Source organism: Chlamydotis macqueenii, chromosome 2 (assembly GCF_036417535.1).
Source record: "Chlamydotis macqueenii isolate bChlMac1 chromosome 2, bChlMac1.mat, whole genome shotgun sequence".
NCBI classification, from domain to species: domain Eukaryota; kingdom Metazoa; phylum Chordata; class Aves; order Otidiformes; family Otididae; genus Chlamydotis; species Chlamydotis macqueenii.
The window spans coordinates 158,673,131-158,696,541 of record NC_141557.1 but is presented as its reverse complement, the minus strand read 5'-3'; the positions used below and the strand labels follow the sequence as shown (position 1 = coordinate 158,696,541).

Genomic DNA, 23,411 nt, shown 5'->3' with positions numbered 1-23,411 from the left:
AAAACTTTATTTTTTTTTAATTTAAGCTTGCAAGGTGATATTCTTGTTCCCAGCTCAGAGATATCCAGAAAGACTATCTCAGCACAGAGGCCAGCAGTCTACTCTTCCAGATTTCATCATAGGTTGTCAGACCCAAGGTTCGACGTGGTGTCTTGGGGGATTAAATTCAACCACATGCTCCTATACCTCCCTGCTCAGCAAAGCAGTGATGTCAAAGTTACAGTCACTGCCTTTAATTTGTACCTTGAACCAAGCACACCTGCATATGGAGAGCTGAAAAATCATCAGGGAAAGGCAGCATTGAAAGCACGCGTCCTGCTGCTGTTAATGTGATGATAGCAAATGTAGTGTGGACCAGGAAGAGAGCAAAGCACCCCCAGAGCTGTAACTCTGCTCCCTTGTTCCACCACTGGATTAAATGAGGAACCATTTCTCTGCTTGCTTTTCATTCAGTAGGAGGTTGGAGTTGGTGGTGGGCTGTAGCTAGGAGAGTAGCTCAATAGGGCTGTCTGTGCCCAAAATGTGAATCAGAATCTTTAAGAGCAGGACAGAGGGGGAACTCATTAAACTTAGTTGTGATAGTGAAGATAGACGGTGAGGAGTGAGTGAAGGTAAATGTGCTGTGCGTGTATGCTGAAATGACGGAGTTTGTGGAGCTGAGACGCAGGGAAATGCCCCCGCTGGCAGCACTCTTGTGTAGAAATGTCCGTGGTTTTTGTTCAAGAGGGTGGAGCAGTAGGCAATGCCTTTTCAGCTGTCAACTACCTTGCTGAAGTTTCTTGACGGAGTGGAGGAAAAGAGCCCAAACTGTCAGTGATGTTAAAAGCTGAGACATGCATCTTCTTTGACAAACTTGGACACAATGAGTGTACAAAGTCATTTTGACAGGAAATTTGCACTAAGGCATGTCAATGGTGAAGGAGACCTGGTGGGGTGCCCCGTTGGGAGGGCTGACGTGACCGACCTGGCTCTCTCTTGCCAAACATCCTGTAGACTTTCTTGGTGGCTTTCAGTGCCCTAGTCATGCCAGTTGTATTCTCCGTGGCAACTCTGTCACAAGAGTGACAACTAACACACTTCTTATTTTGTTGTGAAGGAAGAGACCATCTGGCTATTTTGAGTGCCAGGGGATAGATGGATGCTGGTGTGAGGTAGATCTGTGACCAGGGAGGGTGAGTTTGTGAATAGCTAGTACCAAGAAGTGAGACAACCTTGTCTGTTCTCCTAAGGGAAGGGTTTTATAAAGGAGCTAGTGGGAGCCCAGTTCAGTTTTCTCTTGTGTTGGAAGACATCAGAATCCTGTGTCCTCAGCAGAAAGACCGGCTTATAATGGAGCATAGCTTGCGTGGGCATTTTATACAGCAAAATCCACAGTAGTGGAAGAAACCACAGTGTTCTGAATTTTTAACTTGGCTAAAAAGATAGGAAATTCAAAGCAGATTAAAAGTTGGCTGCATATTTTTGCATTAGGAATGCCTGGTTTTCAACCTTTGCTGTAAATGCAAAACAAAGTATTTTGGAAATGCTGAGGACTTTTTTTTTTTTTTTTTGCTTTAAACACCATTAAAAGCCTCTAGTTTTGTGTGTCTTTGTGCCAGTTTCTGCATAGTGATGGACTGTGTCAAGTATCCCTTAAGAGAATCTGTCTTCCTTGTTTTGCTCTTCATTAATTGCTGCTGTTATGTTTTGTTTTCGAACGGGTGCTTATGCCTGACTGCTCAGATGTCCAGAAGCAAAGACATGATGTTTAAGGAAGAGCCTATTTACGAACTGACAGAGGAACAGGCTGAGTTGGCCATGAGGAACAATGAAGTTAACAGGGACTTTTCAGTTGGGAAAAGAGATGGCTTAGAAGCATCATAAACAAAGTTTGGAAAATCATGAATGGCATAAAAAGTAGAAAAAGAATAGGTTCATTGTGTTGTCCCTTATAAGAACAAAGGTAGATCCTAAACAAACAAGAGGAGGCTCCTCATACAGTGGGTAGCAGAGCTGTGTGATTCCTTGCCAAAGGATGTTGTGAATGTAAGAAGTTTACCTGAGATAAGGGGAGACTGGAGAAGTCCATGCAGGATAAATCCGTTAAAAGTTATTAATATAGAAATTACAATTGTCTCTGAATTTGACCCCTGGATCAAAAAAAAATTGGAGGTATAGGGGATATGTTTGTTTTGTTCGTTCTTGTTCTTGGGCATCCAGGAATGGCTGGTGACAAAAAATAATGATACTGAGTTAGTTATCTCTTCTTCCAGCTCTGCATGCTCATGTATGATCATGTATGATCATGTATGATCTTATGCTAGAGCTGAGTCAAAAAGTACTAGTTTTGGTAACTTCAAACTTACGCATGGATCATGGCGTCACACTGAGTAAATTTCTGCCTATTGTTTCCAATGTTTAGTTTGAGAAGGTTCTGCCAGGTCATCTGCCAAGAAACATCTTAGACAACTATGAGGTGTAGTGCCTGTTTTTGGGCAAATATTACAGTATTTGTTGCTATAACTTGGTACTTTTACAGAGAGTTTTAGGTGTACCTGCCCATTCTCAGAGGTCACAGGTCTCCAGTGCATTTGGCGAGACACAAAATTGTTTACAGATTGCATGAACTGAAGCATCAAGTGAAAAAAACAACTGGTTTGATATGATGGATACTAGAGTGTGCAGATTTTCACTGTTTCTTATTTAATTTGAGAGCTTTACCACTGGAATGAAGAAGGGCTCCGCAAGGACAGAAACACCTGGAGGGCACGAGATCACATTCAGCTCTCTGCAGGCTGCCAAATACAGCAGATTTTGTAGGAGCTATATGATACTTTCGGGAAGCGTTGCTGGGACACGCAGAGAGTTTTAGAAGTTCTGCTCTTGACTGCTAAGCCTGATGCATTGATCTGTTTTCCTCTCCCCACACCAGGGATGTATTTCCACAAGGTTTGCCTGACGAATATGCTTTTATAACTACCTTCAAATTCCGGAAGGCTTCCAGGAAAGAAGACTGGTATATTTGGCAGATTATTGACACATACGGAATACCACAGGTACGAGGCCCTTTGCAGCCAGCAAGAAAAGCCTGGTTTCTGTCTTCCTGGATGAATCAGCTTTTTGCCGTAACCTCCCACTCCTTTTTCCTTGAGGAGTAGTAAAAATCCCATTGCCAGTCTTTCATTTCCTTTTGCCAGAAATCCTTTACCTTTAATTCAAACCCTGAAGGACGGTTTGCGTAGACCTTGGTTGTTGTTAGCATGCAGATAGATGTGTTGTTTGGAAGGGGGAAGGAAATATACCAGCTTTAGGGGTTCAAGCGTGCTTCAGGAGGGAGTGGTTTGGATGGGCTGTATATTTTTCTGCTCAGTACAAACATGGTGGTGATGGCATTACCCATGACTCTAAACTGGGCTGTTGGCATGGGCTCATGTTGCCATGTAACGCAGGATTGCTGCTTTGGGACTGGTATTCAAAAGAATTTTGGGAACTCACAGGTGCAGTTTGAGGACTTAGCTAACTGAGTTTTAGATAATGGTAAAAGGTTACAATCAAAATTATTATCAGCTGCACTTTGTTATATGAAATACAATTTACTGTGCTAACACATATTCCTAATTCCTGCACAATGAGAATATGTATATCACTTTGTATTTCTTGGAGATAGCTAAAAACTTGAACTGCTTAGGTATGGAGAGAAAAAATCACTCAAGATTCTCAGTAATATTTTTTAAAAAGCCTTAAATCATCATGCCAGAAATGCCTTGGAGCCTCATGAGCCTTGTTTCATGCAAAGTCAGTAGCAGTTTGGCCACTACATTGCAGACCTGCGTAGCTCACAGACTGCAGATGCTTCTGAGCTGATGCTGATCAGAATTGGCGTTCCAGCCAGCACAGCGCTCAGCTGCACGGAGATGCTGGGTCAGATCTGGAGTCAGCCTACCCTGGGCTGCTCACGTCAGAGACGGCTCGGTGCCAAGGTGGCCAAACTCCTTCCAGCTCTGCAGCCCGCGGATGCACTGTTTGTTCCCTTGCCTTCACACTCTGCTCCGTTTCTTGCTGCTTGCTGGTAGCTGCCTGATTTTGGTAAAAGAAGGAATCAATTTGTAAATAAGCTAAAAGTATAAAGTCTTCAAAAGCCTGGTTTTGCCTGCACAGTGAGAGGGTGTAGCAAGATGCTGTTATGAATGGCTTTTGCGGGGAGAAGGCAGAGACAGGTAGAGGGAGAAAGATGGAGGGAGGCACTGGTGGGATTGTGATTCTGCAGGAATCAAGTGGAATGACATGATTTTATACAGAATTAAAATGATTTTTTTTTCCACTCTCACTTGAAAAGGCTTTGCTTAAGGTGGTCACTTAGGATCTCATCTCTTGTGTGTTACACTTGATTATTTTAGTCAGAGAGGAAGATATTTGAGACCATCTGTCCTTAAACCCTTCTAACTTTCCTGAACCCCTAGGCATCATCTCTTCTATTTCTAGTTAACCAGATTAGACCAGGAACCAGTCTTCAGCACTGCCTTTAAGTGGCATGGCCTGTCTGTATACACACTCTGTAATACATGGTCCTAGGTCTCCTTTGAGCCTAAAGCATAATCATTATTGTGTGTTTCAGTTTTCTATTCAAAGCATCTGAAATAAAGTGTGTACAGTGCTACAGCGCAGCAGACTGGTTTCATATCAGGCAATGATGGATGCCTCCATCATGGGACGGTTGAGAACATGTGATGGGTATTAAAGAGCACAAGAGGAGTCTTTAGATGGTCATGGGTCTGCACCCAGGCCTGTGCTCTGCCCTGTCTTGTCTGCTACAACAGTTGTAGGCTCCCTGTTCAGCTTCATATCTCACACAAAACTCTGTCCTCTACTTTTTGATTGGGCCTCTCACCACATGCTGTACCATCCCTGACTTTGGGGTGTCAGTTGAGATGGAAGGCAGGCAGGAGGAAGAACGAAGTTTTGTACTTTACCAGCAAAATAATTTCTGTCTGCCTGTAGGTCTCAATCCGACTGGATGGAGAGAACAAAGCTGTGGAGTACAATGCCGTTGGGCTCACCAAGGACGCCGTGAGAGTGGTCTTCCGAAACGCAAGAGTCAGTGATCTTTTTGACCGCAACTGGCACAAAATTGCCCTCAGCATTCAGTCAAAGGCTGTCTCGCTTTATATAGACTGCAGGCTGGTGCAGATGCTGCCTATTGAAGACAGGGAAAATATCGACATTCAAGGGAAGACCGTGATAGGCAAACGCTTGTATGACAGCGTCCCCATCGATGTAAGTACTGCATGTGGCGGTCAGAGCTGGGGTAGCATTCAGCATTGGGTTTGCTGCGTATGAATGGTTTCTGGGGGGTTATGTTGTAATTGACCCTTTTCCTGAAGCAGCATCACTGAAATGTTACCTGTGTTAAATAGCTCAGACAGATTGGCACCTCATAATGTAACAGACTTGCTGTCTTTTTGTGTGAGACTACCAGTATCACTGTAATAGGGATTAAAAATGAGAAATTCATTTCATCGTTCTGTCTAGTTTCAGAATGTACCATAGTTAAAATTAGAGACAAAATCATCCACGAGTGCAATCGAATCAGGTACTGAACTACACACGTAAAGGTCTTTTGCTGTCTGATTTTGGCACTCTGAATGTTTCCACCTATGATAGGAAGAGATAGGGAAAAAAAGAAGCTTGTTAACTCAAGAGAGTCATGAAATATTCTTAGTTCCTTGGAAAAGATACCTAATATTACATAAGTCTTGCTCCAGTTAAATTGAAGTTGAGACCTAGAGGTTGGACCTGAATGCCCAGTAGCAGTACTTACCTGGTATAACTCTTGTGTGATTGTTTGATGTTTTTGAGACATGTAATATTTCTTAGGTGTGCAAAATGGATGGAATAGGCATATTAAATATGCTAATAGCATTTCTCATATAGGGATAAATGGTCAGAAGATGCAAGGCACAACAGGAGAAAAACAAACTTCATATCTAGACAAAATCCTAGGAAGGATGGAGGTGGTCAGAATATACCTTCTCAGACAGGAATTTGGCCAGGACATGGGATTAGCATGCCTCCTTATTTGTATGAAAACCTCGATCAAAATTTTAATAGGCGTATTCAGGGTCTCATTAGCTCAACAGTCTTGGAGCGTGCTGAGATATTGGTCCATTATTGATAGAGAGAGATAGATATTGACTACAGGATCCATGGGATCACTGTGAAGTTAGCCCCATCTGTTTTTTGTTTGTATTCGTCTGCACTGTTTGTATCCAAGCAAAAGGGCATGCGATCTTTAATAATTTACTGTATCTGAGACTATTGCTTCACTTTGTCTTCCAGTTTGATCTTCAGCGGATGGTTATTTACTGTGATTCTCGGCATGCTGAGCTGGAGACCTGCTGTGACATTCCCTCTGGACCAGTAAGCTTCTTCTTTGTCATTTATTAACTTTTACACGAACACTCTTTGTTAAAATCTATTACATAAATCAGGAAATACATGACAGTGTGGGATTATCATTTTTTTAATGATGGTGAATGAAACCTAACTATATAATTGGTAACGCAGCAGCACCAGAAGAGGACTACTGCAGAGAGATGAGTATGAGGAATTTGAAGTTTCCAAGTTGCTCTTTTCTTGTCAAACTGTCAGAGGAAACAAAACCCTGAAGTAATGATGGAACAACAGAAATTCAGTATGAAATATTCAATATGTTTCCCACTGGTTTTATTTGGGAAGAGCTAAAATGGTGCCAGTTGCTGCTTAGTTTCCTGTGCCCAGCTCTCATTAGAAACTTCCACCCTCCTTTCACTGATCTCTCCTCGATCCTGGTTAAAGAGATTCATTGTTCATTTTGCCACATTTTTCGCTATTGCTTGAATGAATGGCTTTTGTGGGTTTTCGTTCCTCACTACAACTCATTTAGCTGTGCATTATCCAGTAATGCTTATGGGATTTCTCTAAAGTGAGTGGAAGAGGAAGCTTTCTAGCATCGAAGGCTTCGTCATGACCTTAGGCTTTTGGATGTAGTGCCAGGTCACAGTCCTGACGGAAGAACCTCCCCTGGAAGTGAGGCCCACTGTTGGCAGCGAGCAAGTTGGCCACCTCAAGACTGTAAACTGCTCCTGTCCTGCTGGACAAAAGGTGAGTGTGGAGATGAGTGTGTTTTATTTGAGGCATGCTGGATAGGTTTGGAAATAGGAGTATGACACCATGCAAGTGAGTTATAAGAAGGGCTGTGTTTGTTTGTGAAACACTTTAAGACTGAGAGGTGGAAAGAACTTCACAGAAACAGTCAGGCATGTGCTATTCACAGGTGGGATGTCTGTGGCAGTCTTCTCAGGTATTTTTTTCTTTACCTAATTCAATTATTTTGATCACGCTGGTAGTCTTGGTAACAACCTTGAAAACAAAATGGTTATTCTTATCCAACTCAGTTATGCGCCTCCTTCTTCAAATAAAAAAGAAGAGATTCTGGAGGTAAATACAGGCACACTGAAAAAAATCTCATAGCTTTTAAAAGTGTTGTGCTTACTTATAGTGGTTCTGACTAGGACTTCTGAGAAGTCAGCTTTGCTGTCATTGCTCTTGAAGGCAGGTCATTTTTAGTCTATTCTCTACCAAAACTTGAAAACATTTTTGTTGTCCTCAGTTACTGTGAGATTGGACCCCTTGCTCTGTTACATTAAGAGAAGATCGGTTTGACTAATTATGCTTTTTTTTTTTTTTCTTAGGGGGAGAGAGGTCCTATTGGCCCTGAAGGTCCTAAAGGTCAAAAGGTTAGTAATATGTGCTAGTTCATTTGTTCAATAAAAACAACAACAAGAAAAACAGTTTCAGAGTAAATTGAGGAGTTGATTTTGAGAAATAAGAGTCAGTTTGGCACATGACCAATTTTGGATAGTTTTGGATGAGCCTAGGAGCACAGGAGACCATCTTGTATCTTTGCTCCAGACTTGCATTTGAGCTTCTCTGTTGCTGCTTTATGTCATTCTTAGAATAAATGTGTTCCAAAATCTTTTCCTTTGGCTTCTAAACTGGCATTTTTGCAAGTTGGTGTTGATTCACTAGGTCATGCACAGCTTTCATAAGTCACCTGGAAGACCACGTGCTGCTTCTGTGCTGTGGCTTGCTCAGGAGTACTAGATATCCATAGGTTAGGTAGCAGCCTCCCAGTCCCACCCCAAGACTGGGGTAAAGGATTAGCTGCAATCTGTTACCCTTAGAAAGATAGTCTGAGTCAGGAACATCTGATGTTAAATATAGGCCACTTTCCTTAGTACTCCTCTTCCTAGATAACAGAGTAGGAGGGTGGTTGTGATGTCTGCTTCAAGTTTCACAGTGCAACCTCTATATTATCCTGCACATTCTGTAAGCTTCTTTGATATGCAGACACATGCATTCAACATTCAGCATGTTTTCTTTCTGAGCTCCGTTACAGAGTTGTAAGACTTAGAGGTGAGTGCTTGTACTGGAAGAAAACAAAGATTCACAACATTGCTGAAGAGGTGAAAGTTGGTGGTTTCACCATCTGTGTGATGGTGGGAGGGGAAAGGGGGAAAGGAGAAATCTCTGGGTCTTGGAAGGTCAGACATCCTCAGCAATGTGTTGTGTGGGTTTTTTTTTTTGGCAAGGCTTGGTCTGCTGTCTGCAGGGAGAAGTTTTGGATGATGAGGAGATGTATTTTGGAGTAAGTTTTCTGCTGGCATGAAAGAACATGGGGGCATTAATGCTCAGATATGCCTGACTGAAACTGCAGAAAATGTTTCCTTATGCTTCCATGCAGGTATAAATAGCAACTTTCTATTTTAATCGGTGACAGCTTAAATAACAATGGGCTGTTTTAAAGAATGGCAGAGCCATGACTGTTGTGAGGACGTTGCAGAAGGACAGTGATGATAATAATAATAAAAGAGCCCTGTAGCAACATCGCGTTGTCTTTCAGGATTTTGACAAGGTCTATGTGCTGGTGAGGGTGTCTGCACTGTGTAACATGGCACATTGCTGGGGAGCAGGAGATACTAGCTGAATACAGAATCGTGTATATACAAGCACAGCATCAGAAGGTTTTCTGCAACAGATCCCAAAATGGCTGCCCCACTCCTGCAAGTGGGTTGCTGAAGAGCTGCAGATGTGTGTGACTTTTCCCTTGCCATAGTGGTCTGAAACCTGATACAGCCAAGGCAGGACTGTGTCACAGTCTCAGGGAGCTGGGGGTGATGCAATTTAAATCCAGGCTCTGACAACAATTTGGTACAAATGTGGTGATTTGAGACAAATTACTTAGCTTCTCTATCTGCTAAATAAGGCAAGTAATAGATTTTGCTCCTGACTTGAAAAGATGTTGTGATTAAATAACGTATACTGCCCTTGACAGCAGTTCTTACATCACTACTGCCAAGGACCAGCTTGTCACTGTTTCTGCTTTATGTGCAGGAACCAATATTGCTCTCCTCCTCTCTCTCTCTGCTGTGTTACTGAGCTACCCAGTCTAAAACGCTGGCTATGGGGAAGGAAGACAATGATATTTGCAACTTTCCTTTATTTTATTAAGGAAAGACTAAGGTCCCACTAAAATATGAGTGGCTTCTGCATTATAGTGTTATTAGCACCCATAATATGTTTTAGGATTACTCAACTTGGCTCCTTATTAGTAAGGTGCAAGGGTTATGTTTTAAAGCTTTATTGTGTAATGAGGAGGACTGTAAAACTTTGTTAAGGTAACAAATACCAAAGATTTCCATTGGTTACTTGATTCCAATATCTGGGGCTTCAAGAAACACTAAAAAAAATTAAAATAATAAGATCTCTACTGTACTCTTAAGTTTGATTAAAACAGGCTAAACAAGTGAGTAAAGCGTAAGAAAAGTCCACACATTAAATGACTAAACAGAGAGATGAGAGTAAACAAATGAATAGGGAAAGAAATTGTCAGGAAAAGGTAGAAACAGAGGGACATCAGGACTCTGAGTCAAAAATTATAGTTTTCTCTGTAGATAACATCACTAATATGTATCTCTTATTTGGGAAGAATGGCAAAGCTGAAATCTACCCCTAAATAAATAGGGCCCAAGGAATATTTAGGTATGCTGCAGGTACTTGAGCATTGTCCAAAAATATTTTAGAGGCTGACAGTGAGAAATGCCCTATGAGAGACTATGTAGCCATATAAGAATCCAGGAAAGCAGCTGGTTCAGCTTTATCGAAAGAAGAGCACAGAGCTGATGGGAGTCACCTCAGAAGTGAGTGCCATCAGAAGATACTAATAGGGAGAGAGGTCAGTGTTAAAAAAACAAAACACCCTTCTTTGCCCCAAAACAGGGATCTTTGGAAAGGTTGACAAAGGCAGGAGGACGGTGATTCTCCTTCTCTAAACTAAGATGGCTTTTGGGTTTGGTTTTATTTTGTTTTCCCTAGACTAGCTGTAGCTGGTGGCTTTTTCACTCTTTACCCAAAGAACAAATAATGGCTACATGGTTCTTTCTTCTTTCTTTAAAGAAAGGTCATTTTTAGGGTCTGTTAAATAAAGTGAACGTGGCTGTTGTCTATCTGAATTGAAGATGGAGAGACCGGTGTTCAGGCTCTGCTATCCCAAGCTCCCATGGCATATTCCTTCTTTTAGGGGAGGAGGTTTGGACAGGCTTTTCTTACGATACCATCTGACCAGTGGAAATATTTGAAGTGAATAACCAGCGTGGGAAGATAATGAGTTTCTGTTCCTCTCTAATTTCAGTCTCCAAAGGCAGGGCAAAACAGGAACACTTGCAGTTATTAGGAAAAGTTAAAAAATCCCTCAGAGATGAACACATCTGCCCCAGTCACCCATGCTGCCAAACTGAGGGTAATGCATGGTGACACAATGTACATGTTTTGGAAGGAGATGGTATTGGGGAAGAGTGAGGCAGGAAATAGCTTTAGAAGAATTGGCTAACATGCCTGAAACTGAGTCCTATTGATAAATTTTAGATGCTAACGGCAGCCCAGTCCAATTTATTTTCCTTCTGTACTAGCTCTGCCCGCAGTGTTTGCAGGCAGCCAGTCTGGCTGGTTGGGGATCTAGGCTGATGGTCAGCAGGCTTCTGCTCTCTTCCAGCACTGCTAACAATCCAAGTTTAGATAAAATTACTTCTCTGAGAGACCTGTTTTTGTCCATGTCATAGGAATTACGTTGCTTACCTGCCTTTGGGAAGTCGCATAAGAACTTGTACGAATTTTGAACACTGCCTACTTGAATTGACTGTGACATTGTTTTTGCATATATGCTACTTGGTCTGTAAGGTTTCTTTCTTTTGGAAAAAAAAAAAAGATAAAGGTTAAAGAAAGAAACTTTCCTATTTTCTGTGCTTTCGAAAGCCTGTCTTCATTTGGGGAAAAGAAAGCATGATTCCAACAAATGTCTCGGTGTCTCGTGCAGCTAAGCACATTTTTTTTAGGGCATGGATCAGGATAAATTGAATAGAGCCACAAATTAAATCCTTCTGTTGTCCATGTGGGGAGATTTGTGGAGTCCAGGAACACTGGACTTATTGCTGCTATGGTACTGGAGGGTCCTGCTCCAGACTTTTTCAGCGTGGTTCCATGTCTACACTGAAGTCTGAAGTGCCTAAACTCCCTACAAGCAAAAGAAGATGGGAGGTACAAATAGATGAGGACATTGTGTTTGTTAGTGAGGGATAGGGAACTCAGCACAGCATGTTTCTGGTATATATCTTTTGGGTGAGAATCAGGCAGAAGCTAGGTAGAGCCCTCTGCTCTCCAGCAGCTCCTGGTGCTATAGGAATTGAAGGAACTGGTGGCAACACTGCACATAGCCCCACACCAGTCTTAGTGACCAGTATATCCTCAGCTGGTCCTTCTCCCAGTTTTGTGACTGCAGAGCAGTAAGTGAAAATGACTTGCAGGTATTTTTTTTTCTGCATTCGCTGTTTTTGGCACCACTTTTGGTTGTGTATCTGATGAATATTTATGAAATTATGCATCATCTTTGATTCTTTATCTCTTTCACCTTGTGCTTTTTAGAAGACAAGTGAAGAAAAAGTTGTGTTTGGTTTTTGATTGACAATTTTCTATTTTCCTCTCTATGTATTTTCTTCTCCAGTTTTCATTCCTTTACCCATCATAATTTGTGTGTTCTCAATTGTCTTTTTTCTGTGTTCCTTTCCTCCTCTTCTTTAGAAGCACCTCACAAGAGAAAGCTCTCTGCCTTTCTAGTGGGCCCTGAAGGCTTCTAGCAGTATTTTCATATGAAAAATAGAATATAATATCAATCTGAGAACTTGGACATTCAAGTCAGTATAAATGCAATGAGGTACACCCAGTCTTTATGTCAGGAGCTGAAATCTTGGCAGTAGAAGCTGGTGGGACCAGAAGTGTCCACAATCTCAGTCAAACCCTTGTTGCACTGCTTCCTGAAAAATCAAAGCAAGGGAAGGCTGACCACAAAATGAAAACACTAACATGGTACACTTCACAAATGAGTCCAACAGGGAGGTGTAAGAGGAAATCTCATCTGTTATTTCTATGCATGTCAAGAAAGGAATGAATTAACTCTGTGGTATTAACACCTTTTCTTTTTCAAGGGAGAAAGTGGCAGCCAAGGTCTTCCTGGACTGAGAGGAGAAAAAGGAGAGTCAGTAAGTAAGAAATACCAGATTGATTTTACATAAGGAGAAAGAAATACAAGTAGTTGTTTTGTCCTTCATGGTGAGAATTTGCTCACAATGTCAATGTGCCCTGTTGAATGTGCTCCCTCTGCTAGGCCTTAATCCCAGGGGGGAGGTGATTTTTGTGGCACCCAATGGCATTTCTTGGAGGGGGAGGAAATGGATGGGTTCGTCCCTGAATTCAGCTGATAACTGACTTAGTATTGGCCTTCTAATTAAAATATGTGACTTGGGAGTACTTGATTTTAGCACAGCTGCACATCCAATGGGGACAGTATGAGACAACTGAACACAAAGAAGATGCAAATCTCTGTCAACTCTTTTACATTCAGATGACCAAGATACAGATTTTCCCATTTGCAATGAATGCAAATGTCAGATTGAGTTTTTAGGCAAGAAAATCTTTAACCCTATGTAAAATTAATTCTAGTAAGAGTTGTTGGCATCTTTGATTTTGGAAATGTGATATCAGACTCTGCCCTGAATAGAAAATAGGATGTTTTCCTGACTGCAGTAGGAGAATTGGAGACAGATTTTCTATTTTAATTTGTCACTGAATTTTTATCAAGGAATTATGCCCACAGAAAATTACTTTCCCTGTAGTAGCTGTCTGTGACGTGTGTCTGTATATAAAAATGTGATATATATGGATGGATAGATGTATCTCACATATATAACAAGGAAACTATTAAATATGTATTTATAGTGTCATTTGACATCCTCACTATCAAACATACCTTTTCCCCTCTTCTTTTGTTTCTAGGGCAGAGTCTATGGCAGAGGAGAAAAAGGAGAAAAGGTAAGATCTAATCCTTCAGTGGTCTAATTAAATAAGAGTCACTTGCTGTTGCCTTACGTAGCTCAGAAGTTGCTTTTGGAGTGCACAGGATGCAAGAGACATGATACAATTGGATCTTTGTGGGGAACTTTTATATTGTGTTATGCCTCCTTCCGCAGAAAAGCTTTTGAGTGTTCATTGCTTCTCCCCTTCATGTTCTTTGAGTTTCCTTTGTGCACTGACCATGTAAAATGCCATCAAATTTAAATCATAATCTTTGCTTTGTGTAAGCAGCAGTGAGGATAATGCAGTAAAGCAACTGGCTTGAAGGATGAAAAACAAAGGGAAAGTATAATTTTGAGTATATTGAATTTTCAACAGGATTAAACTTGGGTCATGAGGAGACTGCCCCACTGTTTCTTTTCATTGGATATTTTCATTAATAACCCGAAGGACAAAAGCTGGAATATTTTCTTACTGCAAATATTAGGCAGGACAGAGTATTAAGTCTTGGAAGTAAAAATTGAGGATACAGAATAAATGCTGTAACCTGCTAGATTATCTGTCTGGGGAATATGTTTAATGGTGATAAACAATGGGAAACAAGTAGCATGACTAGACTGATTTGTATTAAAAAGAAAGATGTTGGTTTCCAGGCAATTCTGGCCGCAAATTTTCCATTCCCCACAATAAAATGAGGCTGTAGAGGAGAAGTAGCTCTTTCTCTCTGTACCTCCATATCACACCAGGTTGTGGGTGTTTTCCTTATCACCAAAATGAAATTTCAGGTTGTGAGGAATAATGGAAAAAGATTGACAGGAGGGTCTAGAAAATAGATGGATATATTAAGGAAAAAGTAATGATTCATACTGAAAATGGGATTGAGAATCTGTGGAGCTGTTTTCCAGGGGGTCTGTGGCTACCTAATTGCTCAGGAAACTTAAAATAATATTGAGTTGTGGTCTGAAAGGAAGAATGCTGCACTAGTGAGAACATGACATTTATAGCCATTGCATCTTCTCATTTGCTCTTTCTATGATTATGATATATTGATTGTATATAGTGGTAACGCATCATGTGAAATTACAATCTAAATGAGGGTTGCTCTTGGCAGGAAATATTGTTGAGTCAGGCTAGAGATGTGGGGGCTATAAACCACACATTTCTGCATCCATCTTCCCCCACTGACAGCCACTGTTTAGCCTTGGAGACTCAGGATTCAGCCTTTGGAAACCAGCTCGTGTTTGGCAGGTGGTGAGAGTCAGCAGTCTGATGGGAAACATGATGTTTAGAATATGAGTTGTGCTGCAGTTGAAGCAAGTTCTTGTTTTCTTATGTTTTGATCTCAGCAGAAAAGTGTTGGAAAACCTCACTCCATCTGTATTATTTTCATGCCTAGAAAAATAGGTCTGAATTGGAGGGGAAAAAATAAAAAGATCTCGCAGTATGTGCAGAACTTCTTTGTCTGGAATAGCCAAACAACATTGACTGGCGCAAATGAATGTGTAGGCACAGAGATCCCTGAGTTTATGGCCAGCTTCTTCTGTTTTTTTGGTACTCATGCCAGCTGAAGCAGTTTGTCCTCATCTGTGGAGGAAGTGTATTTGATACCCGGTGTGTTTGTGTCCCACGTCTGCCCAATAGTTGAGTGTCAGTGCTGTTGCTGATGGAGAGCAAAGATATATCTGCTGTACATTGCTGGCTGATTAAAAAGGGAGCCTGGGGATACAGAATCATAGGAAGGGATCCATAAGGATCATCCAGTCCAATGCCCTGTTCCTTGCAAGAGAACCTAAAACTAAACCATATGACTGAGAGCATCATCCAGACGTTCCTTGAATTCTGACAGGCTTGGTGCTATGACCACTTCCTTGGGAGCCTGTTCCAGTGACCAGCCACCCTCTCAGTGAAGAACGTTTTCCTAACATCCGACCTGAACTTACCCTGACACAGCTTCATTCCATTTCCTCATGTCCTATCACTGGTTACCAGAGAGGAGATCACAGAATCATAGAATGGTTAGGGTTGGAAGGGACCTTCAAAGGTCATCTAGTCCAACCCCCCGGCAAGGAATAGGGACATCTTCGACTAGATCAGGTTGCTCAGGGCCTCATCCAACCTAGTCTATCCAGGTCTCTCTGTAAGGTCTCTCTACCTTTGAGGGAGTCCACACCTTGCCATCTATACTCCTGGGAAAAAAAAAAAAAGAAAAAAAAGAGGAGAGCCTATGAAATAAAATCCTTCCTAGATGGGAGAATGTGACACACCTAGAAGAAGAGGATTCACGTTCCTTTCTGTTTGCCCGCTGTGCTGCAATGGCTGCATGAACATGAATTCTTGTTTTTCGCTCTGGCTCTGACAGCTTTATGTTTCATTGTTTTTTATGGGTATGGGCCAATGCTAGGAAACTGGATCAGAGATGCTGGACTTCAAAACAGCTGCAGTCTGTGCAACCACTGCTGTGCATGTGCTTTGGGCTCCTTTATAAGGACAAGGCTCACATATTAAGTGCCAATAGAAAAACGTTGTCTCACCTTTGAAAAGACTGAGATTACAAGATTGAAATCATTCCCTTACTGTAGTATTGCTCTCCAGATGTGCTGGTGCCAAACACCTGCTTTTGTGTGTAGGGTAATTGTGTGAGGTCTGAGGTATTCATTAGAGGGCAAATCCTGTGCTTTTCTAGGAGGACAGCAAGGGCACTGGCCTTGCTTCTCCCATTACCTCAGTTATATCACTAAGTTAAAGCCAAAATTATGCTTCTATTAGAATACATAACATGCCAAGCACTTCATTAGTGGTAAACCGAAAGAGAATAGCAGCTGTGGATAAAAACCTAATTCACATTGATGTGAGTCTTGTGTGACTTTGAAAAGCAGGACAATCTCTTTGGTGGCTCAAGCAACAGCCCAGCATGTTCTGCCAAGCCTAGATATCTCAGGTTGGTAGAAGATGCTTTTTATGTGCAGAAACGTGCATGTACAGACCAAATAATTGTGCACAGATATTAAAAAAATAAAATAACATAATGCATCTAGAGGTGCTCATATGAACTGCTCTCAGGTGGCTTTCCTAGTTAGGTGTGATTCAGCAGCCACTGCTCTGTGTTAGATCTTAAGTTTCCACTGCTGACTGTCATCTTTCAGCCTTTGGAGTGTTTAATCCCCGTGACATTAGATATAGTCTGTCATATTTCTGCTCATAAATCTGTGTCCCTTTACTGTGTGTTCATCCACTTGTTTTGCGCACAAATGTTATTGAACTGATTATTATACATGGGCAAATATCCAATTCTATAACATGATCACCATGAAAGGCAGCGTTTGGGCTTTATTCTGTAGGTTTTTCAAACGGATACTTGCTAGACCAGATGGCCTGGTCCTGCAAGGATTATAAAACAAATCTTCAAACCTCTGTTGATCCAGGAGAAGGAGGTGCAGGAGAGGACAGAGGACAGAAGGAACAGCTGCAGAGCATTTCTGAGGACGATTCAAGCAAGACAGGGTTTCAGTGGCTCTTGATCAAAGCCAGAGAAATCATGTTTGACAAGGGAGGTTCTGTACTGTATGAGGTCTGCATTCCAGGGGCACAGCCATCCACATAATGAGCCAGCCTCCCTTCTAATGCCTCCATACAAAGTTTGACCTAGAGGCTTTCAAAAACTCACACCCTTGTCTTTCCTTTTCAAGGTACGCAGTGTTATCCAATGGTGCTGAGCCATCCTTCTAGCATCCTGAAGGCCAAAGGGTCTGCAGGTGGGGAGGTGCCTGGAAAAGCAATGACTTTGGAGAGGATATGATTAAAATCTGCCAAACTTTGAGTAGTATGGAGATACCAACACAAAATTATCTTTCTCTGTTTCTTCTGTTGCAAAAGCTAAGGGGAAGCAAATGAAACTAGCTGATGGCAAGTTTAAAATGAAGAAAATTAAGTTGCTTTTCATACAGTAGATATTGGAGCTCCTATTTGCAATCTGGAGATTAAAATTTAGTGTGTTTAAACAAGTCCATATGAGTTAATTAAAGAGATACATCTGTAAAAATTTAGTCAAAGACATGATCTCTGCTTCAGGATATTGGAGAGTCTCTGCAAACTGTGATCTGTGATAGCAGGACAATAGGCTGGAGAAGTCTCCCGTAAGGTCACGGCTGCAGATGGGATAGAGATGGGCTAGACCTTTGGCCTGACTGCTGGTAGCTATTCTTGGGGCTTTTGTACAGCTCTTGAATATCCTTAACATCCTCTTTGTGCAGAAGGGGAAGGAAGTTTCCATAGCCTATTCGGGGCTCAGGCCAACACTGTCTATAGCTGTTGAAGAAAAGTAGGAAAGACAAGAAAAGTGTAATGAAACAGTTGGGTGAGGTGATCACTACTGTGATTTTCCACAAGAAAGAGAAAACTAACCAGGAGCACACACCTTCTCCTGAAGAGATGGTGGACGAAGGTTTCATTATGGATTACAGTGGGACTCCCCTTGCTAAAGTGTTTCCAGGAGTATCTGAGCTTTCCCTTTGTGCTTTATCTGTTTCTCTTCATGTTAATAATCACATGTACAGCAATGAAAATGAGAAACAACTTTGGTAGATTCAGTCTATATTCTCCTAATAATGTATTTTTCATGGAAATGACTTGCTGTGATAAAAATGCAGGGGTATTTTGATAAGATCTCTAATGAGAATTAAACCTATGAAATGACTTGGCTTATTAGAGATGCGGTGACTTCAAGACCAAGCATATAGAAGAAAAGCAGACATATAGTTAAGGCTCTGGGATAGGCTGCAGGAGACCCAGATTTGCTGATCTTGAGCAAAGCATCTAGTCTTTATTCCTGTAAAATTAAGCTGGAGAACCTCTTATCCCCCAGTCTTCGTATATCTTGCCTGCTAGGTCCTTCAAACAAAGCCTTTGCTTCCTCTTCCCTTGCTTGTCTTCTGAATTCAAGTTATTGCCATTTTTAGGGCTTCTGGAAAAGCAGTGGAAATCTACTCTGTTAGATGCGGTCTGTCCACACAGAGCCCTGTGCTCTCTGTCTTTGCCCTGAGGCAGCTGCATATAAGAAAGGTCTGACCTGAAAGCCGTGTAAGTCTTTTACCCCAGTGCTGTGCTGACAGCAGGGCTTACCAAATTAGCACGAGTGCAGTGCCTCTGGGTTAGGGCTGGTTAGCATCCAGGAACTTGGGGCACAAGAAAATGTGTGCAGTTCTGCCTTTGAAGGGTGCCGCAGACAGAGCTGGCATCTGATATGGTGGGCTGGTTGGACGGCAAAGGAGAGCTTTGGCTTGGGTATTTCTAAGGGATGCTTTTTGGGACTAGAAGGGTTGTGTGTGTGACTTGGTTGCAAGTAAGGCTTAGGCTGGAAGTGGTATTTTAGACAAACTGGGCTATAATAATGTTTGAGAGTCAGGTCCCTGAGAGTCAGGGTGCAGCAAGGACCGGCCAAGCCCTAAGGGAGATGGAGCTGAGAGCAATACTGTGCCTGGCAGAACAGGAACCTCACCAGCCAGAGCTTATCATAGAATGGTTTGGGTTGGAAGGGACCTTTAAAGGCCATCTAGTCCAACCCCCCTGCAAGAAGCAGAGATATCTCCAACCAGATCAGGTTGCTCAGAGACCCATCCAACCTGGCCTTGAATGTTTCCAGGGATGCGGCATCCACCACCTCTTTGGACAACCTGTTCTAGTGTTCTACCACCCTCGTTGTAAACAATTTTTTTTTTCCTTATAGCCAATCTGAATGTTCTTCCTTCTGTTTTAAAACCATTACTCCTCATCCTTTCACAACAGGCCATGCTGAAGAGTCTCTCCCCATCTTTCCTATAGCCTCTTTTAGGTACTGGAAGACCACTATAAAGTCTCTCCAGAGCCTCCTCTTCTCCAGGCTGAATAGCCCCAATTCTTTCAGCCTGTCCTCATAGGAGAGGTGCTCCAGCCCTCTGATCATTTTTGTGGCTCTCCTCTGGACTCGATCCAACAGGTCCACATCCTTCTTATGTTCCCATAACCCCCCAGCAAGGGAGCAGGATGATGGTAGCCAGGTTCAGCTGAGTCCAGATTGCCAGACTGGTCCACAGTGATGACTCAAGTCTTAAGTCCAAGCCAGGAAAGTGATTCTATGAGTTGGGGTCAAGATTAGCAGGATGCATAGCCAGGCTGCTGCAGCGTAGTTGAAGCAAGGGCCAAAGGTGAGAGCCTCTGCTTAAAACCAGCTTCAGTACAAAGGAAGGGAAACTGCTGTCTGAGCTCCTAGAAGCAGAATGTGCTCTCTGAACTCTTTCACGATGTGTAGCCTGAGCTTGCACAAAATTTTTCCTGCAATTTCCAAATAAAAATAATTATCACTCCAAGAGATGATGTGTGTCCCCTTTTCACTGTTGAAACCTTGAGCCCAGTGCAGGGACCGTGCTCCATCGAGGTTACAAGCCTTCTTTGGGCTGCTGTGGTGTGCAGATGTTGTCACCAAGTCCCAGAATTCTTAAGTGCCACCCAGTTTACGCAGGGCTGTTGAGCTGAAGGGTGATTCTGAGAGCCTAAGGAAGCAGCAGGAGCCTTTGCACATCGACATCTAGGTAGATGGGCAGGGCTTTTCGAGCTAGCACATCTTGAAAGTAAAAGGATGGAAAAACATCTCCAAGTTTAGAGATACAATTGAGTTTGAAATTTGAAATCAAAACAAAACCCCAACTGCCCAGTAATTGGTGCTGCTTTGAGATAGCGGCTGTGGAAACATTGGCTCCTCGGGGTTTGGTTCTTAGCACTCAGATCTTTTTCATTTACCGCAGAATAAAAAATAATGTGAGCATAGCTTAAACTGACCTAGTAATGAAAAGTGAAAGTGCAATACCTGCAGGTTTTTTTTCTTGTTATTTTTTTTTTTTTGTGCTGGGAATCCTCTCTTTTGAGAACCATTCTTAGCTACTGACTTCATCTGGTTAAGGTCACTCAGCACTTAACCTCTCGGTCCAGCACTTAAATATCTGTATAATAACACCTGAAGATTTTATAAGGCTGTCATGCAGCTCACCGAAGTCGTTTGTACCTGTGATTTCTTTTCTGAGTCTTCTGATTAAAAGGTGAGGTATATTAATGTTAGTATCTGCCTTACTATGAATATTTTGAATCCTCATGTGTATGTGGGCAATTTCGGTCTGCACGCTGGGTATTTTTGAGTCCTCTTAACTGTAGTTGAAGTACATTCTGCACAGCTAAATAACTGTGGTTTGATGGAGTTCTTTTTCTTAACAATAATTAGAAGGTTTTAGATAAATTCTGTGGGTTTCTGTAGCCCAGAATAACAGCTGCAGATTGTAATAAACAACTCGAAGCCAGATCACATACTAATTGTGCATTGTGACAGCTTAATTCTCAGCAGTGCAAGAATACTAGTAACTTGAGGTTTTTTCCTTACATAAACTTAGAAAACATTTATTTCTTTCCAGCCTTTGCCCCTGGCCGGCAGGTACATCGCTGGTATATAATGACATCTACTGGCAACCAGAAGTTTGCAAAGTCTCCAGCACTTGTTTCTTTAGAGGATTTCTCTGCCAAGATCTCTTGGCAGCCTGGAAAGGAAGAACATGAGAAAGATTTGCCAACTTTGTGCTCCTTCTGATAGAAGAGCTGGAGGGGGGAAAAACAGATTGCCTTGATTCTGTCATTGGTAACTGTTGTTCAAATGTGGGATGCTCCTGAGAGAGATATTGCAGTGCATAGGTATGGATTAGCTGCTTGTTACACGGAAAATGAAAAATCTTTTCTAACAGTCTGGAGCATACACTCTGGAGCAGATCTCGTAGCCTAATGAATCGCAGAGAGCTGAAGCATTACAGGAAGCAAGTTGCTACCACTGGTCTATCAAAGGCATTTTTAGTGCTCCCTGCCCCTCTCCCTACCACATGTTTTCACATCTGTCTAGTTAAGCAGCCAGATTTTCCCCTTTACGCTGATCAAAGGTGTTGCCTGGCTGAGTTTCTGTGTTCATGGTTGGGAAGGTGCAGGTGCCTTGTTCATGGCCTCTCTGAAGGTGCAGGTGGAGGGGCTGGCGAGACCATGGTAGCACCATGATTCATGCTGTTCTTTACTTGCCCAAGTACAACCCTGGACATGGTTAATTTCCCCTTTTGGGTCTCTTACCCTTTTACTTTAAGCACTACCTACAGATTTTATGTCTCCCAAAGTCTACAAGGCCGTTTGTTTCTGGCTTTGACAGAAAGATAGTGATTTGTGTGACAGACCCTGCTGGGTAATGAACATGCACATTGCAGTAAGTGCCTGGTGAGGAAAAAGTGGATTTTTTTCATGGTAGATGTTTATTTTCCAGGTGAAATGGGTTATTTCAAGAGAATCTGATGCATTTGGTGTTGGGTCTCTGGAGACTTAGTTTGTATTTCTGACTCATTGTCTCCACAGGGGATCTTGGCCTTAGCTCTTCCCCTTCTTGTACCTCACTGTCCAAGTAAAATAGGAAGAATGATCATGACCTTTGTAATGCACTCTGAGATGAAAAAGACCTAGGCAGCAGCATCACCGTATAAACAAATATGGCTGGTTGCACTGAAATGATTTATAATTTTGGCAAGACCTGACTGAGCAGCCTCAGGTAGGCAGTCAGCAGAGATGTATCACTGCAAGTTATAAGTAGGTGGTGATAAGACTTCAGACAGGATGCTGTCTTCAGTTTGGGCATGACATTTAAAGACATAGGTGGAGAGATCTTGCTCATTGCAGAGAGCAATGAAAAGGATGACCAGTGATTTTGGAAATTTAATGAGCAGGAAGAGACTGAAAGGAATGGACTCGCCAAGGAGGAGAGAAATGATGGACTAGATGATGTGGTTAAACTTGAGGAAAAGCTTTCTACGTAATTAAGTGAGGCACTGGAACAGACTCTATGGGGTGAATGTGGAATGTCAATAGCAGTCGATGTTTAAGAGCAGATGGCACTGGAGTTTAGAGTAGCCCAACACAGTACTCTTCTGCCCTAAAACGCTCTTCCCAGAACTCCTGAATTTTCTGAGGGTTGTGTGGAGATCTGAAGCATCAGGAACTTCCCAGAAGCAGAGCAAAAGGAATTAACAGATTTTTCTCGCAAGGCAAAATATCAACCAGTACGTGACAAATCATCCACAAGACCAGAACTGTTTTCTGTGTGCTATTTAAAGATGTAAGGACATAAATTAATCAATGTCATGATACATGACTGGGTCATTTTTCTACTTCAATGAACACTTCCCCTCTAGCACTTGGCAAGCTGTTTGTCTGGCCCTGATGTGTGACAGATGCTGAGAAGGAGCATCAGCTTCTACTTTGAAACGAGGAAGTTGTCGGAGCAGAGCTGCTATGTTTTTCACATTTCAAAGTGTCTGAAAAACATCTCTTTAATAGAGGTCCCTCTGCTCCAGCCATGCAAACAAGAAAAACTGGAATTTCAGTGATCTTGCTTCTGCAAATCCAACCCATTGTAGTCCAGTTTATTTCTCAGATTATTCCTCTTTGTAGTGGAATTGTGGTACCAACTGATTCCAGTTATCTTCTGCCTCCTATTCAGTATGTTCAGTCATAAATAGGTCTGCAAAAAATTTGGCTGTTTCTTAATTTGAAGATTTCAGAAACTGACTAGGCAACTCTTCTCGCTGTTGAACAAAAGTATTTCAAACAAAACAACTCCCTCGTTCTCTCCTGTGCTGTTGCAGACGTAGATGCTTTCTTCAAGTAAGTACTTCACTTGGGCCAGTCTTGATTATGGGTGAACCAGCAGTTGAACAGTTGTCAAAGGTTTCTGACAACCCCAGTCTCTCAGAAATCCCTTATGTAGTGAGTGAAGGTATATCACAGTAGGGATGCAACTACTATGAAGATAAGGAAGAGGATCTTGGGTATCAACAACAGCTTTGAAGTCTTTAGGATGTTTCCAGGCTATTCTGAGCTCTGCAGTGACCTTGATGAGGGTATAGCTGGTTACCAAATCAGTAAGCTCTGATGCATCTTCCTTTCTGCAG

General features: G+C 42.1%; 1 protein-coding gene across 1 annotated transcript in view; it reads left to right on the top strand.

Moving 5' to 3' along the window:
• The window catches only part of COL22A1 (collagen type XXII alpha 1 chain), a 201,505-nt gene that overhangs the window by 67,596 nt on the left and 110,498 nt on the right, over window positions 1-23,411 (top strand). Inside the window, exons 5-11 of the mRNA XM_086742654.1 lie at window positions 2,912-3,035; window positions 4,978-5,253; window positions 6,316-6,396; window positions 7,006-7,119; window positions 7,710-7,754; window positions 12,555-12,608; window positions 13,402-13,437. Coding sequence (XP_086598780.1) covers window positions 2,912-3,035; window positions 4,978-5,253; window positions 6,316-6,396; window positions 7,006-7,119; window positions 7,710-7,754; window positions 12,555-12,608; window positions 13,402-13,437 — 730 coding nt within the window. The remainder of the gene's footprint in view (window positions 1-2,911; window positions 3,036-4,977; window positions 5,254-6,315; window positions 6,397-7,005; window positions 7,120-7,709; window positions 7,755-12,554; window positions 12,609-13,401; window positions 13,438-23,411) is intronic.